Here is an 18,916-nt window from a genome sequence, read left to right as displayed (position 1 = left end):
TAGTGAGATCTCTTTGGTTAGATACATAATAAAATTTTAATCCAAACACTGACTATTAATTTAAAAAATTATTAAAATATAATTGAAAATATAATTGAAAATTGAAAAAAGATCTAAAACATATTTACTCAAAAATAAAACAAAATCTTGACAAACAAAAGTATCACGATTATTAGCTAATTACCATTATTAACAAAATTTAAAATTTAAAATATAATTAGAGGTTGATAACATAGCTAAGAAAAGACAGAATCTTGGCAAACAATGTATCATTATATAAATTTGGTATACACCAATCAATCAACCATTAGTGGCGCAATAATACCTCATTAAGACACAATAAAGCCATCATATACGGCCCCCATGAATTATGAAATTCAGGTACAATAATCAGCAATAAAGATTCTATCAATTAATCTACCAATGTAAAACAACAATTCAAATATAAACATTTATAGAAATTCAAATTTCAAAAATAAAAAACTTTAAGGATAGTCAACTAGTTATTCAAAAATAGCTTAAATTAAGAACTACATAATTACTATTAAACCAAATAAATCCAAAATTACCAAGCTAAACTAAAATCATGGAAAAAAATTAGACAATCAGACGCGCTAATTAAGTCGCCGCTCCACCCCCTCCACCTCGACCTTCACCGTCCAAGAACTGCAAACAATCATCATGTATACTAACGAAAACTAAGAATCAAAAATGAGGAATCGGAACAAATATAATGAACTAATCATATAATATAAAACTGATTACACCAATTTTCTCAAATTCGGGAAAAAAATAGATGTGAAACAACCCACAACACGAAAGATTCAAGCACAGAAACATATATAATCATGAAAAAAATGAAATATGAACCATACCACAATAATATATATCGCAAATCAACAACTAATCGCATAATTATAATTATGTAGTTTTATGTTTTGGAAATATCACACCTGTTTTTGAGATCTGATAGTTAAGCCAGCTATCGCAAAATTGGCTTCGTGACTGGTTTTGTTGAGTTTCTTTTAAGTTTGCAACATGAAGATCTTTAATCGGTGGATACTCGGAGAAGTCTTGAATCGGTGAATACCCGGAGAACTCCTCCATAGTCTTGATTATTGGAAACTGGTGAGACGATGACGAGGGTTCTGAAGAGCCTCAACCAAAAGGGATCAACGGCGGCATCAGCGGACGGTTGTGGTTGTGGCTGAGATGACACGTTGGTAGAAGAAGAGTCCATTGCATTATATGCCTGATATGATCGGAGAATTTCTAATGATATTCCGGTGGTGAAGTGGGGCCCGATTGCCGGCGGCGAGTTAAGAAGGAGGGGATTAAGAAACGTTACGACGCGAGGCATCCATTTGATCGAATATTTACGAGAGAAATAATTGTGATTTTCTTGGATTTACTTGTTCTTGAAATTGTGATATGGATATATTTTTTTTGTTGTCCTATTATTGTCATTGGTGAATATTCTAAACTACTTTCTAGTCTTGTCTTGTAAAATAGATTAGGGAACTTTTCAAAAAACACTCATATTTTCGAGGTTATTTTGAAAATTAGAGTCGAAGTTGCATTACAGATTGTTACACTAGTTGAAAATAGTTGTTTTTTGGGTTATAAGGATTGTAATTTAGATGGCATAAATAGTCGTACCGTATCTTTTTCGATATTTTTAGAATAATCCCAAAAAATTATTAATTACACATTTAAACTTTTCTAATTAATGATATCTAATTTAGATCGACGGGCCTATTGAATTAACTTCACATATCATGCTTAGTGTCACTTCTTCTAGTAAATCTTTATCCTGAAGTACTAATTGACCTACCCGACCATGCATAAAACATGCATGATATCTCCTGGTACTCAATAATTGTCCTTAAAAAGAAGCGAAGTTTTTTCCTTTTTTACAACAGTGAACGCCTACACTGCTTTTAGCCTCTATCTCATTAAAAGATGAATATGCTCTTTTTTAATGGCCTAAAACAGTCTTCATGAATGCTTGAAAAAAGTGATTCTGTGAATTGTCAATAAGAAAAATTATCTTAGCTCAGATGATTATACCAGATTTGTTTGGCAACTTTTAGGTAGGTTACGAATGATTGTCAAACAGAACCCTCTTAATTTTTCGGATAGAACCCCAAGTCAACCATGCATCAGTTAAAAAGTTTAAAATTTACAATGTATGGGAAACGTTTTTAAGGTGTTAGAGTGCACTCTTCACAGTTTATCAGGTTCTAGAATTTAATTGGCAACTGTAAATTTCCCATTTGACTAATTTTATTTTTAAGAAACAAAGTCTTATTTTTCGAGAAAATTAGTACATATGATTGCACTTTTTCTTTAAACAAATACTGTGTTTTTGCTAAATAACAAATATAAAACACTTACTTAACATTTATATCAAAAAAATTTAAAAATATGTATTTTTTTTTTAGAGAAATAAGCCTTAAATTTTTTTTTAAAAAAAAAAGATTGTCAAATAGATTGATACTATTAGGCCTTATTCTCTTGAATGAAATAGAATAAGCTGGAGAATGAAATAAAAAACTATATAGAAGTTTCATGGAAAAAATAATCAATAAAGTATAAAATAAAAGTGACCGAATATGAACGAGTTTAAATTTTTTATAATATAGATCGTAATAAAACATGATGTAGAAATAGAATGAGCATTCCTTGTGGCCCTGAGTTAGAATTTAATAGCAATGAAATGATGACAAAATGAAAGTCATGGACAACACCATGTATGTTAGAGTATAAAATTTATTTCATTCTCCCTAGTACCTTCCATCACTAGTACAGAAATGATTTTATGCGTCGCACTTTAGGCGTCGGTTTTATAGGGAGGCGATGCCTTAGACATCTTTATGCGTCGGGTGATAATTTAACCGACGCATATTGACAATTTCTCTGGACTTTCTGCGTCGGTTTCACAGTTAACCGACGCCTTAAACCATTTTATGCGTCGGGCTTCAAAATGCCGACGCCTTAGGGTAGTTATAGCATCGGGTATTGAAACGCCGACGCTATAGAAGTGCGGTTGGACTGGAGCTTTTGCGTCGTGCTTCAGAATGCCGACGCCTAAAGTGCCAGCATCGTCTTTGTGGAACGCCGACGCCTTAGGTGAAGTAAATAAAAAATATATAAATCTATACTATACTATAATAAGCCAACATAGGTATATTTTGTAGTCTAATCAGCCAACATGGGTATATTTTGTAGTCGTACAAAATTTTGGTTTGGTCATGTTGGTTTGGTGATTCACTTTATAACTAAAAGTCTGCTACACGTAGAGTTTCTCATAGTCTTACATCTCTAAACAGTTTTATATACTACAAGATAAAAATTACACTATTATACTTTTAAATATAATTTATAATTAGTTAAAAAATAAAAAAAGTAAATTTACTATCATTAATATATATTACTATTATATAATAATTATTAATAGATGCGTAACTTAATTATAATAGAAAATATAAAAAAATATTGCAAAAGCTCAATTTTAAAGTGAATATAACCAATTTGTTAATATAATTTAATAAAAATTTAAATTCATTAATATAAAAACACGAATAAAATGATGTTAAAATTTAAATTATATATGATATATTTAAAATTATATACTATACTATAATAAGCCAACATGGGTATATTTTGTAGTCGTACAAAATTTTGGTTTGGTCATGTTGGTTTGGTGATTCACTTTATAACTAAAAGTCTGCTACATCTCTAAACAGTTTTATATGCTACAAGATAAAAATTACACTATTATACTTTTAAATATAATTTATAATTAGTTAAAAAATAAAAAAGTAAATTTACTATCATTAATATATATTACTATTATATAATAATTAACTATTAATAGATGCGTAACTTATAATAGAAAATATAAAAAAATATTGCAAAAACTCAATTTTAAAGTGAATATGTCAATTTGTTAATATAATTTAATAAAAATTTAAATTCATTAATATAAAAGCACGAATAAAATGATGTTAAAATTTAAATTATATATGATAAATTTAAAATTATATAACCGCTAGTACAGTTAATATCAAAATATAACCCAGAACATAAAAGGAAAAGAAAAGAAGTTGTGCGCGAAAAGCAGTTGTGCGCGAAAAGACTCCGGACACGACTCTGGACTTCGTTCTCGACTTCTCTTCCGTCTCGTTCGATTAATCATTGCAGGTGTCAATCTCACTTTCTCCCATCTCCATTCTCTTCTCACATTTCCATTCTCGTCTCTTTTTCCTGTCTAGTTGTCGAGGGATCGAGGTCTCTTTCTTTTCCGTTTCGAGTTATTTGGGTGTATGATTTCTCGCTAGGTGTTGGGCTGGTTGTTGGGTACTGAATTTTCAGTAGAAAGCCTTTGCTGGGCACTTAAGTTTGTTACTACCCATATACTTAATTTTGTTACTGCATTCCAGGTGTTTGATTCATTGCTCGGTGATGGGTGTTTGAGTTATTTTGCTAGGTGTTGGGGGCTGGTTATTGGGTACATAATTTTGGTTGTGGGCACTTAATTTTGAGTACAAAGTCCTTGCTGGGTACTTAATTTGATGTCAATTTGATGTTTGTAGCTTTGTTTAATCATGATGTGATTATATAAAATGTTTAGCTTTACATATTGCAGTGTTTTTTAGTATTAGTTTTTTGTTAGTATTTTGCGCCATTAGCTTCTTTCAGTTTTTTGTTGGTTTTTTGGTCTAGTATGTTCAGTTCTGTAACATCAATGCTGTGAATTTGAGTTGGTTTAAACTAGTACTGTAGTTGATGATGCACTTTTGATTTGACTGTACAGTAGCTATTGCTGCTATCAAAATTGTGAGTGTTTGATGAATCAAGTGATCCCAAGTTACAATATTCAACATATGATTGTGATTGCCTCTGTCAATTTGATGTTTGTAGATTTGTTTAATCAGTTGAACCAGATGGGTGTGAAAATCCCTGATGATCATTTTGTAAATGATGTTGGTACACCGAACAATGAAAATGTTCGAAGCAGTTGCCAGTCGGTATATCGGGAAGATCATTTCACAAATGTCAAGGTATATAACATAAAACTACTGTTTTTTGCACTACCTTTCTTACCCTACTGACATGTTATTGGTATACCTCTAGATGAATATGCTATTCAATCATCAATTCCTCATGTATGACTAGCCTAAAGGGTTCTTAGCTGTTATATATAAACTTGTAAATATGTAGACAAATGTTAAGATTTGATTTAAAACTTCATCATCAGCTATTTATTAAATAGCAATCATGAAGTATTCCAGCCTTTTGAAGTAGAACATTGTTCTGGTTACACCTTAATAGTCAGGGTAAATATCAGATTTAAGGCTGATGTATATTTCATAGTTTAATTCTGATGCATTTGTTTAGGATACAATACGTTAGCTTGTAAAAGCTTTGCTTTGACTCCTATTTGTATAATAGTTATTACTCCATATATGAATATGTTACATATTTGATGATGTCACAGGTATCTAACTTGTTTAGTGTGCAGAAGCAAATATCAAAGTTTAGCTGGAAATCAGAGTTTAACGACTGCCAGCTGGATCAGAGTTTAAGCGATGATCAGAGTTTACAGGCGGCTGATTTTCAGGAGCATATCTGACTAAATAAGGAAGATAAAGATCAAGAGAGATTGTACAGATCAGGACAGCAGAAGGATAGCTACTGATTAGATTATTTTAGGAAGCAGATAATTATAAATCAATCAGTAGATATCATGTAACTGTGTATATAAACACAGCTTAGGGTTTACTCTAGATGAGTTATCAATTGAATATCATTCGTGTAACCTAGCAGCTCTTAGTGATAAGATATAAATCACTAAGAGATTATTTGTAAACTACTGAGATTTGTGAATAAGAGTTTATTGAATTATTCTCTTATACTTGTGTTTGTTTTGGATTGTGTTCACTATATTATCATATATATATAGTGAGTTTAGTCGGCCTAACAAGTGGTATCAGAGCCAGCTCTGTTGATATACCTACAGTGAGATCTTAATCACACACAATCATGTCTGAGAAATCACAAAACAGTAGATATGAGTCTCTTAGGGTTCCGGTCCTCAGGGCATCTGAATATTCTGTCTGGAAAGTTAGAATGATCATGTTTCTGGAATCTACAGATCCAGAATATCTGGATAGAATTTATGATGGTCCACACATGCCAACGAAGCTCTCTGTTGCAGTGGGAGATGAACCCCAGAAGATGATTCCTAAAGAGAAGAAGGACTATACTCCAGAGGACATCTCATCTATCAGTAAAGATGCAAAGGTGAAGCATCTGTTGCATAGTGCTCTGGACAATGCTATGTCCAATAGAGTAATTGGATGCAAAACTGCAAAGGAGATATGGGATGCTTTGGAAGTCAGATGTCAAGGAACCAAAGCCATCAAAAAGAACAGAAGGACCATACTTACTCAAGAGTATGAACACTTTGATTCAAAATCAGGTGAATCACTGACTGATCTTTATGATAGGTTTGTCAAGCTGCTGAATGACTTGTCTCTTGTGGACAAAGAATATGATTTGGAAGACTCAAATCTCAAATTTCTGCTTGCTCTTCCTGAAAAGTGGGATTTGAAAGTAACCACAATAAGAGACAATCATGATCTTGAAGAGATGTCTCTGGATGAAATCTTTGGAAGGTTGAAAACTCATGAACTTGAGATGGAACAAAGGAGCAAACGACATGGTGGGAAACCCAAACCAGTTGCTCTAAAAGTTCAAGAAGATTCAACTGTGAAAAGCAAAGGAAAAGCTCATGTCAAAAAGTCTAATACTGAGTCATCAAACTCTGATGTTGACTCAGACTCTGATATACCTTCAGACTCTGATGATAGTGATACTGAGATGATGCAGCTGGCAGCACTAATGGTGAAAAGCTTCAAGAAGATGGCTTACAAGAACTTCAACAAAGGGAAAAAGTTCTCAAGGAAAGACAGAAACTCTGATAAGAAGGTCTTCAAAAGGAATGAAGGCAAAGAAGAAAAATCTGGAAAATCTGATAAGTCTAAATACACCTGCTTCAATTGTGGAGAGAAAGGACATTTTGCAACTGAGTGCAAGAAGGCTAAGAAAGAAAAGGAACAGGCCTTTATCACAAAGAAGGGGAGTTGGGCAGACTCATCAGAATCAGAGGAAGAAGTCAACTATGCCTTGATGGCAAACATGGACAACAGCACTGAGACTGTTGAAACTAAGGTACCTCATTCCACTCTTGCTTTTGATACTGAGGATATAACTGAGTTAAGATTGTTTCTTAAAACTCTGCATGTTAGTTATAGAGATCAGACCTTAGAAAATGACAGACTAAAATCTGAGATCTTGGATGTTAAGAAAAGGAATGATTATCTTGAAAAAGAACTAGTTCAGATGCTAGAAGTTCAGAAGGAAAGAGATGACTCTATCTTTATTAAAAATGAACTCTTAAAGAAAAATGCTTCTCTTGAATCAGAACTTGCTAAGGAAAGAGAGATAATCAAAACTTGGACTAACTCAGGAAAGACTACTCAGAATATCCTAGAAAGTGGGAACTGGAAGAAAGGGTTAGGTTACTCTGATAAAAATGAAGCTGAGTCATATAAACAAGAAACCATTAAAATTGAAAAACCCAAGGTAGTTCCAGTAAGATTTGTTGCAGAATCAAAAACTGATACTCCTAAACAGGTTAATATTGGTTTAATGACTCAGAAACAGCTTAAGCATAAACTCAAGGAGGTTAAGAAAGAAAACAGGATTAAGGAACCTAGGAAAAATAGGAATGGAAAGGTTGGAATAAACAAAAGCAACAATTACATGCATGTTCCAAATGCTCCTAGGAAAACTTGTCATAATTGTGGTAATCCTAATCATCTTGCTTCTTTTTGCAGGAAAAATAAGGACATAAATGTTATGTCTCCAAAATCAGAAGTTAAGACTAGGAATACTAGATTTAGACCAGAGAATCCTTGTTTTCATTGTGGTAGTTTATGGCATTCCATTTACACTTGTAAGGAATACCATAGTTTATATTATGATTATTATGAATTAAAACCTTCTTTGAAGAAAAAGATTGATTCTCCTAGTTCAGCACCTGTTAAAAAGTCTGTTAGCACAAACTCTGATATAAACTCTGATAAATCTTCCGCTGCCAGTGTTAACAAACTTAACAAGAACAAAGGATCCAAGCAAGTCTGGGTCCTTAAAACTAATCATTAGTTATGTATGTGATTGCAGGGCAACAGGAAAAACATCCTAGTTCTGGACAGTGGATGCTCAGGACATATGACAGGAAATAAAGCCCTGCTATCAGACTTTGTGGAGAAGGCTGGCCCAAATGTTTCTTATGGAGATGGCAACATAGGGAAAACTTTGGGATATGGCAATATCAATCTTGGAAATGTCATCATTCAATCTGTAGCTCTGGTCTCAGGACTTAAGCACAATCTGCTGAGCATAAGTCAAATCTGTGACAGAGGATATCATGTCAATTTCTTGGAAGAACACTGTGAGGTCATTAGTAAAAGAACTGGAAAAGTTGTTCTGAAAGGATACAGACATGGCAACATCTATGAAGCTAAGCTATCTTTAAACTCTGAAAGCTCTGCAATCTGTCTACTTGGCAGAGCCAGTATTGAAGAAAGCTGGAACTGGCACAAGAAATTATCTCACCTGAACTTCAATAATATAAATGAACTTGTGAAGAAAGATCTTGTGAAAGGACTTCCAAAATCAGTTTTTACTCCAGATGGACTCTGTGATTCCTGTCAGAAAGCAAAACAGAGGAAGTCTTCCTTCAAAAGTAAAACTGAGTCCTCAATTCTTGAGCCATATCATCTGCTGCATGTTGATCTTTTTGGACCAGTAAATATAATGTCCATTGCAAAGAAGAGATATACTCTGGTCATTGTTGATGAATTTACCAGATATACATGGGTATATTTTCTTCACAGCAAGGATGAAACATCATCTTTATTGATTGAGCATGTCAGACAGCTGAATAAAATCTCTAAAGATGCAGTAAAGATCATCAGAAGTGATAATGGCACTGAGTTCAAGAATTTTAAAATGGAAGAGTTCTGTAAAGAAAATGGCATTAAACAGGAATTTTCAGCACCTGGAACACCTCAACAAAATGGTGTTGTAGAAAGGAAAAACAGAACTCTGATTGAAGCTGCTAGAACCATGTTGGAGGAAGCAAAATTGCCAACCTACTTCTGGGCTGAGGCTGTGCAGTCTGCCTGTTTCACACAGAATGCAACTCTGATTAATAAACATGGGAAAACTCCTTTTGAAATGGTTAAAGGCAGAAAACCAAATCTCAAATACTTCCATATCTTCGGATGTAAATGTTTTGTTCTGAAAAATCATCCTGAACAGCTAACCAAATTTGATTTAAAAGCTGATGAAGGAATTTTTGTTGGTTATCCTTTATCAACAAAAGCCTTCAGAGTTTACAATCTGAGAACAAGGGTAATCATGGAATCCATTCATGTCTCCTTTGATGATAAGAAAATTACTGGAATTGAAGATTTTGAAGATCATGAGCAACTGAGATTTGAAGATGAAGATACATTCTCTGACTCCATAAACTCTGACTCTGAGACAATATCAGAGCATGTCACTCCTACTCACCAACCTCAAGCACATGTTGAGGGGGAGCACTTTCAAGATGTAAATCTGGATGAAAATGTTGCAGACTCGGCAGAAAACACAAACTCTGATTCTGACTCCTCAAACTCTGATCACTCTGCATCAGAGAATCAGGAGAACATATCTTCAGGGGGAGCATCAGAAACTCAGAATGCTCATGGAGATAGCATGAATAATGGGGGAGAGGCATCAGAGAATCAAAATGATACTGGCATGGATCATGGGGGAGGATCTAGTTCCAGAAATCAACTGCCACATGAAAGAAAATGGACAAAGTCTCATACACCAGATCTGATTATTGGGGATCCAGATGCTGGAGTACAAACCAGAACTGCAACAGCAAATGAGTGTTTATTTCATTCATTTTTATCTCAGACAGAACCAAAGAAAGTGGAAGAAGCCTTAAAGGATGCAGACTGGGTAACAGCAATGCAGGAGGAGTTAAATGAATTTGAGAGAAATAAAGTCTGGACACTTGTACCAAGACCAAAGAACAGGTCAATTGTTGGTACTAAGTGGGTTTTTAGGAACAAAACAGACAGTGATGGTATAATCACAAGAAATAAAGCCAGACTGGTAGCTAAGGGATATTCTCAACAAGAAGGAATTGACTATGATGAGACCTTTGCCCCAGTTGCCAGATTGGAAGCAATCAGAATTTTCTTGGCTTATGCAGCACATAAGAAATTCAAAGTGTTTCAGATGGATGTAAAGAGTGCCTTTCTCAATGGGGAGCTGGAGGAAGAAGTATATGTTGAACAACCTCCAGGGTTTGTGGACACAAAATTTCCAGATCATGTCTACAGATTGGATAAAGCACTGTATGGACTAAAGCAAGCACCAAGAGCATGGTATGAAACTCTGGCTCAATTTCTTTTGGACAGTGGTTTCAACAGAGGTACAATTGATAAAACTCTATTTTATCTCAACCATGGTAATGATCTGCTATTAGTTCAAGTCTATGTAGATGATATTATTTTTGGGTCTACTAATCCTAAACTCTGTGAGAGATTCTCAAAGCTTATGCAGTCCAGATATCAGATGAGCATGATGGGAGAAATGAGCTATTTTTTGGGACTTCAAGTCAAACAGACTGATGAGGGTATTTTTATTAATCAGTCTAAATATACCAGGAACCTGCTAAAGAAATTTGGCATGCAGGATAGCTCAGCTGCTACCACTCCAATGGCAACTGCCACTAAGTTAGATAAAGATACTGGTTCACCAGTAGAAATTACTAACTACAGAGGTATGATAGGCTCACTTTTATATCTGACTGCTAGTAGACCTGATATCATGTTTGCAACCTGTCTCTGTGCAAGATTTCAAGCAGATCCAAGAGAACCACACCTTGTAGCAGTCAAAAGGATTTTCAAATATCTCAAAGGAACAGTTGAGATGGGACTCTGGTATCCCAGAGAATCAGACTTTACACTGATTGGTTACTCTGATGCAGATTTTGCAGGATGCAAAATAGACAGAAAAAGTACAAGTGGGAGCTGTCAATTTTTAGGAGGAAGATTAGTTTCTTGGTTCAGTAAGAAACAAAAATCTATCTCCACATCCACTGCAGAAGCAGAGTATATTGCTGCAGGAAGCTGCTGTGCTCAGATCTTATGGATGAAGAATCAACTACTGGATTATGGGTTAACTCTGACTCAAATTCCTATTTATTGTGATAACCAAAGTGCTATTGCTATGACAGGAAATCCAGTACAGCATTCCATGACCAAGCATATCAGCATAAGGTATCATTTTATCAGAGAACATGTAATGGAAGGAACAGTAGAGCTTCACTTTGTTCCAACAGATCAGCAGTTGGCAGATATCTTCACCAAACCTCTGGCTGAAGCAACATTTACAAGGCTTGTAAACGAATTAGGGATGATTTCTGGTCCTCTCTAAACTCTGATACATTGCATCATACTATATCTGTTAGTATTTGTTGTTATAAATCTGATCTACAACTGCATCTGTTATTCTCTGATCTAAACTCTGGTGATTATACTCTGATTTGATAAACTCTGATATTTAAACTCTGACCCGACAAACTCTGATGACTTGAATTTTTCATGATGAAAGATACTCCTGTGAAGAACATGTTGCACTTACCTGAATTTGGTCGTTAAATATCTCTAAAGTCTGATTTTTTTGATATTACAGCTGTGGAAATCTTTAACACATAACACATGAGTTAATTTTGTCACCTAGATTGTCTTACTTCTTAAATATTAGACATGTACTCAGAAAAGAATCTGATTTATTCCTCTTCTAAGCTAAGAGTTAAGACAACTCAGTTATGGGTCCTCAAGAAATTTCTTCTCAGTAAAGAAAATCAAAAGAAAAGAAAAACAAAAGAAATAATCTCAGGTACTCCTTTGAGATCTTAGAAAATTTGTGAAAGGAAAGAACCAAGTGCACTGCTGGTATTAAGCAAATGCATCAAAAATTGAAACAATTTTTTTTTGGTGACTTTTCACATTCTCTGATTACTGGAGAAATACTCTGAGAAAACAAAAAGTCTAATAAAGGTTATGACTCACTTACCATGAGGAGTTCCCTTTCAAAAGACATTTGTGATTCCAAAGAGAAGAAATAAGTATACTCTGATCCATCTCTTGAGAAACTCGGCTTATGAGATGATTAAACAATTTTCTAATAATTTGATTCTTTCTAATATTAGTTAAGAAATTTGACAATCTCTGTGACATTAGAATATTCATGTTAACACACACCTCACTCCACTTCTGTGATTGACAATTTTTTTTTGGCTTCGAGTAATTTTTGACTAGAGTTCAATAAATATTTGCAAACTCTGAGGAGCAAGTGTCGTATAGACCTTGAATATTTATCTCTCACCATTATAAGATTCTATGATCACTCCTTGATTTGTCAGATTATAAGTCATTTATTTAAACTCTGGTCAATGGTCAGCCTCTGATCGAAGTCCGAGTTAAAATAAATATTTTGGTCAAGATAATATTAGTTTTTATTATCAAACGGTAGAAAAACCATTTGTATTCCTGAGTGGAGAAAAACACGGTAAATAATTGTGTTTTATTGGTAAATGGTGCATGTTTGTTCAGATTCACACGCCACTAATTATTACCTCTCCACTACCATATTTTTTACCGTTTAGAACCTGCCACGTGCCCCACTACAGCGTTTATCTCTCACCAACATGCGTATACACATATATATTGTCAGAAATTGAAATTTTTCATTATTTCACACAATTAATCATTCTCTCTCTCTCTGATAATCGTTTCAAAAAACTCTTGTGCGCATTTCATCAAACACCTTATCTACACATCACTATTCTCTTGATTTTTCAGAAAATGTCGACCAAAGCCTTTGAATATAATGGTGCCAAGTTCGTCACCAACAACTACGCTGCAATCCTGTCAAACACTGAAGCTCCAAGCGAGTTCCATCTCATTCAGGACTATCTGGCTCACAGTGAGCTCATGTATGCACTCACACAACCAGAGGTGATTTCTCCAGAACAAGTTCTCTCACTCTGGCGTTCAGCAAGATACAATGATGGTGGTGAACATGGATCACCATCTTTGACATGCATATATGATGGTCAGGAGTATATTGTCACTCCTGAAACTGTAAGAAAGGCTCTCCACCTTCCAGAGCATTCCAAATATCATAGCTCTGTCAGCACCCAAACTCTGAAGGATATGATGCAATTCTTTGGATACTCTGGTAACACTGACAAGATGGGGGAACTCAAGCGCCCTTGTCTCTGCAAAGAATGGAGCTTTTACTACGACTGTATCACCAGGGCTTTTGGAAATAAATGCAGCAACTATGATGCAATCCCACTCTTCAGTCAGCAAATTGGGTATGCTCTGATTCATAATCTCAACTTTGATATTGCTCCTTATATCTTGAGATTTATTGGTGATAGGAGATTAGAGGATGAAAATACTGTCTACTTTGCTAGATTTGTCAGCTTATTTTCTCATATTGTTATCCTCTGGTACCTATTCCTGATACTGACACTGAACCACCCTTCAAAATTACAAAAAGAGCTTTCTCTGATTTAATTAAGAAGGACAGTAAGAAACCCCAACTGCCCATTTTTGCCATACCTGTAACTGTGCAGGATAAATTGAAGCTGGCAATGCCAGATAAATATGGCTCACTATTCTCTGATGAGAATTTACCAACCTCCTCTCAACAGCCACAAGAAATACCAACCTCTGGTCCTTCCCAAAAGGGGCCAGTTGTAAAATCTAAACCAAAGCAAACCTCTGGTCCTTCCCAAAAAGGGTCAGTTGTAACATCTTCACCTACAAGAGTACTGAGGTCATCTAAACAGTCATCTCCATCCAAACAGTCATCTCCTCCACCTAGGAAGAGAAGATTTATGCAGAAACTATCAGACTCTGACTCAGACTCTGAGCCAGAACCAGTACCACTCATCTCAAGGCCCAGAAAGAAGATCAAGCCCACCTCCACTATCACTGATCTTACTGTGGACCCTCCTCTAGAATCCACAGTAAATCCTCTTGAGATGGTAACAGTATCTGATCCTCTGATGATAGAGCCCTTATCTGCAGTACCTCTGACTACTTCACCTCATGCTGACACCCCAATGTCAGAATCTATTCCTCAGTCAGAGGATCCTTTGCCGCATTCCAAAGAGGCTGCAATTCCTATCTCTGACAACATTCCTGAAGAATCTGAGTCGATTCCAGAGGCAATTGTCACTACTCCAGACATTGCTCAAGAAATTATAACTCCTGTTGAAGAATTGGTTGCAGCTCCTGATCAGGAGATATTATCTGCTGCAAATTCTGAGGAAGCTACAGCCCCTTTGTGCTCACAGACACTCAGTATTGCAGTTGATGATGATGATACAGATACTACAGAGGTCACTTCTGGTCATCCTATTGCCCCAGCTATTCTTGCAGCTGAAGTCTCTGCTGAGAACAGAGTCAGCATTTCAGTCAGGGAAGTCTCTCCAGTCAGAGATCCTTCACCTGTTCAATCTGCATCAACGGCTCCTGTTTGTGAAATTCCTTCTTCCAAACCTACAGAGAACAGAGTTTGCACTCTCAGTTACTCTAAGAGGATGCAAAGAGCTCCAACTTCCTCTGTGGAAGCCAGACTATCCTCTATAGAATTCACTCAGCAATCCATGCAGCAAACTCTGGCTGAGTTGAGCTCCTCTGTTGCTCAACTGGTCAAATTTCTCATCCCTGATGATGCCAAAAAGGGGGAGAAAGTACTGAAAGACAAATGCAAGGTTGATCAGCAACAGAGAAAACCAGATGATGAGGAAGAGGATGAAGAAAAGACGGAGTCTGGAAATTTAAACTCTGAGATAATCTTGCACTCTCAGAGTCAATCTAAAGAAAAGAGGGATGATAAGGCTGGAAGCAGTACTCAGCAACCACAGAAAACAAAATCCCAACAACCTCTGATACCAGCTGACTGTAAAACCAAAGCTCTCTCTGAGCAATTAGTTGAGCTTGGTGATCCTGAATCTAAGCTGTTGAGTCACACAGTGAAGTTTCAAGGAGAGGAAAAGACCTTCTTCTACAAGGCCCCTACACAACTAGCTTTTGATGAAGCAGTTGCAAAGAATCTATTCGAAGAGGAAAATCCAGGGTTATCACTTGAAGACATCAGAAAAGAAGAAGAGAGGTTGGCTGCTGAGATCAAGAAGAACAGAGAATCAAAGCCCAATAAAACTGCAACTGATCAGAAGAAAATAAGCTCTGATGGCAAGAAGCTGGTCACTGAGAAGTCAACTTCTTCAAGAAGGAAAGGAATTGTGATCAGTGAGATAAATTATGCTGATATAGATAGGCCCAGAGTTTATCAAAAATCTGACTCTGATTCAAGCAGAAAAGGGAAAAAGGTCATAGATGGTGTTTCATCTACAAGAAAGACTGAATCAGAAGTTCAACAAACACTTGTAAATATTCCTGAAGAAACTGATCAGAATTTAGCCTCTGACATTGCTCAAGCTAAACACAAAGATGAGGAAAACATGAAGCCAGTTGAAGTTAAAGCTACATGGATCAAGTCAACCACTGACAGGGCTCAAGTTGACAAAGCTAAATCCCAGAAGAAGAAAAGTCTATTTGGAAGTCTTGGTACAAATCTGTACAAAGAAAGTTCACTGCTCACCAGAATCAGATCTCATGGAACCAGAGGAAAAGAAGCTTATGACTGGACTGGCCTTGGTCATAGAAAAGAAAAGATTCAAACAGGCTCAGCAACTACTTTCAGAGATCCTTATCCTCTGACTGAAAAAGTAGGAGAAGCTGTAACACAGGAGGATCTTGATAAGGTTGAGTCAGTTCAAATCTTAATGGACACTCATGATGGGACAGAAGATAAAGAAAAGATTGCTATATTTCTGGAGTCTGGCAGAGTTTATAGAATCTCAGAAGCTGATTTGTTACTGAAATCTCTGAGGGAGCTGGAGCATTTTCACTACATGTTGGAGATCAAGAATGAAGCTACTCAGAGGTGGTCAGACTTGATGAAAAGGACAATCAGGGAAAAGAGAAGATTCTATGGAGTACAGCCTGATGAAGAATACATTCCAAAAATAGCTCAAGATGATGGTTCTGAAATTGACATGGAAAAGAATAGCTCTGTGATGGAGACTATTGCAAATATCAGAGTCTTGGGTTATAATAATGAAGCAGACAGGCCCAGAGTGATTCAATTGGGAGAAGCAATGAAGAGAAGCAAAGCAAATGCTTTGAGATCAGCCATATACCAGACAGGAGATGAAGATGAAGAACTCAAGACTGTCAAAGCTCAAATGATACAGACTTTGAAGCAAATTGAAGAAAATCTGATTACTCAGTTTGTTAAGGAGAGCTATGGATATAGACTGATTGGCTGACTAAGTTCTGACATGTACTGTAAGTTGTAATTAGTTCTGCTTAATCTGTAAGTTATAATTCATTTATGCAGATTAATTATTTCTTGCATTTGTTCTTGATTGTTTTTGACATCATCAGTAAATATATAGAACTTGTTCATTCTGTCTAATGCACAAGTTGGGGGAGATTGTTACATATTTGATGATGTCACAGGTATCTAACTTGTTTAGTGTGCAGAAGCAAATATCAGAGTTTAGCTGGAAATCAGAGTTTAACAACTGCCAGCTGGATCAGAGTTTAAGCGATGATCAGAGTTTACAGGCGGCTGATTTTCAGGAGCATATCTGACTAAATAAGGAAGATAAAGATCAAGAGAGATTGTACAGATCAGGACAGCAGAAGGATAGCTACTGATTAGATTATTTTAGGAAGCAGATAATTATAAATCAATCAGTAGATATCATGTAACTGTGTATATAAACACAGCTTAGGGTTTACTCTAGATGAGTTATCAATTGAATATCATTCGTGTAACCTAGCAGCTCTTAGTGATAAGATATAAATCACTAAGAGATTATTTGTAAACTACTGAGATTTGTGAATAAGAGTTTATTGAATTATTCTCTTATACTTGTGTTTGTTTTGGATTGTGTTCACTATATTATCATATATATATAGTGAGTTTAGTCGGCCTAACAGAATACTTAGGCAGATAATGATGGTAAGCTAGTTTACTTTGTAACAATTCGTGAAACACATGTATGGTTGTACGGATGGTAAATGAAAATGGTATCCTGAATTGGTAACTCACTCTAACCTGCATATATATAACTATGTATATGGATTGTGAGTAATATCTTTGGCTTGAACTTAATGCAGAATCCAACACTTTGTTGTCTTTGGGTGATACACGTAGAGAAAGGAAGAGTTGTTGTGGCAAGGGGGACTGTATTCCCGTCAAATAGTCAGGGTGTTAATATGATTCATAATATTCCGATGGCATCACACAATGTTAGAGTATCAATTGATGATGTTGTACCTGAATATCAACTTACTCCACTTCCTGTGTCATGTGATGAACATGATAATATAGGAAATGCAGCGGGCAGTTTTGTTCAATGGCCAAAGGACCTTGTGACATTAGGGCAGGTATTTCTTTTGAGGTTTAATGGAAGCTATATTTTCTTGCAATTTAACTGCAGTATATCAATCATTTATATATGTCTTTGACTAGGATCCTATATCATTGGAGAAGAAAAAAAGCCATAAGATGACACCAAAAGCAAAAGTACATGACTCAGAAAAGGTTGAAAGTAAAGGGTCTGTGACTCCCGTGAAGAAAAACCGGCCAATAATTGTTGATGACATAAGTTTAAGTGAGCATTGTGCAGGTTTAAGTTTCTTGCTCAAAAAAAGGCCCCCTAATAAAAAAGGTGATGTCTTTACGTATGAAGAAAATGGAGAAGATCTGATACACATTACACCCGAAGATGTTGATCAGTTTTTGAAAATGAGATGGTTAAATACTCCCATAATTGAAATTTTCCTGAAGTAAGACCAAGTCTCCTTTTTCTAATTAATTTAATTTAAAGCATTTTAAATACACATGTTTATTGTGATGAGTGATTTTTACAGGTACGTTAGCACGTTGTGTAAACAGTTGAAGGATGATACATTTGCATTCATGTTGCCATCCAGATTAGCCATGCCACATAAATGTCACCAGCAACGACAAGATGAAGCAATAGAAATAAGCGTTATATTTTGGCACCGTACATCCAAGAGTAAGAATAAAATAAGTTTCTGTTAATAATTGTATTGTTATAAATTATAATCTTTGCTATTAGTAATATGTCATTATTATTGTAGGGACCACTGGATGTTGCTCCTTTTTTGTCTCCATGAAAGTGCTATCTACGTGTTTGATCCATTGAAAAAAGATAGGACAATACGGTTAAAAACACCTGCAAGAATGTAAGTTAAATATGAATTCAAATTTCATGTGGTGTAATGTATCTATCCTAGTTTCGCAAGAGATGTTATGACATTTGCATCTTACAGGGCATTTAAATTATACGTATCTCAAGGTGGACAGAGGAATAACAAAAAAGAATTTCTTTGGCATCACACCGAGGTTAAGGTATACGTATAACTGATATGATTTTGCATTAATTTTTTGCTCGTTTATTTACTTATATTTAATACATCTTGTTGGGTTTTATGTAGTGTCCGCAACAAGGAGATATGGATTCTGGTTTTTTTGTTATGAGATACATGTATGATATAGTCATGCTTTCTCAGAAACAACCCGACATGAACTGGAAAGTGGTAAGAGATTTAACTAAAATATTGTTTTACAGTTATTATCGAACTAAATAATTATT

The 18,916-nt window shown here is 35.4% G+C and overlaps 1 protein-coding gene across 1 annotated transcript; it reads left to right on the top strand.

Annotated features, from left to right (window-relative positions):
• The first annotated feature begins 4,663 nt into the window (after window positions 1–4,663).
• On the top strand, window positions 4,664–18,911 carry LOC108217919 (uncharacterized). The gene is made up of 7 exons (XM_064092139.1): window positions 4,664–5,066; window positions 17,412–17,681; window positions 17,767–18,083; window positions 18,168–18,299; window positions 18,402–18,506; window positions 18,594–18,672; window positions 18,759–18,911. The coding sequence occupies exons 1-7, from the start codon at window positions 4,854–4,856 to the stop codon at window positions 18,909–18,911; spliced, it is 1,269 nt and encodes a 422-aa protein (XP_063948209.1). The 5' UTR covers window positions 4,664–4,853.
• The last annotated feature ends 5 nt before the right edge of the window (window positions 18,912–18,916 follow it).

This window comes from Daucus carota, chromosome 4 (genome assembly GCF_001625215.2).
Source record: "Daucus carota subsp. sativus chromosome 4, DH1 v3.0, whole genome shotgun sequence".
Lineage (NCBI taxonomy): Eukaryota > Viridiplantae > Streptophyta > Magnoliopsida > Apiales > Apiaceae > Daucus > Daucus carota.
The sequence above is the reverse complement of the archived record's forward strand: the minus strand, read 5'-3'. Positions and strand labels throughout refer to the sequence as shown.

Excerpts from the sequence above, each read along its gene's own strand:
- LOC108217919 (XM_064092139.1), top strand. The coding sequence starts at position 4,854 with ATGAATCAAGTGATCCCAAGTTACAATATTCAACATATGATTGTGATT. Across the intron at positions 5,067-17,411 it reads ATCATTTCACAAATGTCAAG|AATCCAACACTTTGTTGTCT; the intron begins GTATATAACATA and ends AACTTAATGCAG. Across the intron at positions 18,084-18,167 it reads ATAATTGAAATTTTCCTGAA|GTACGTTAGCACGTTGTGTA; the intron begins GTAAGACCAAGT and ends TGATTTTTACAG.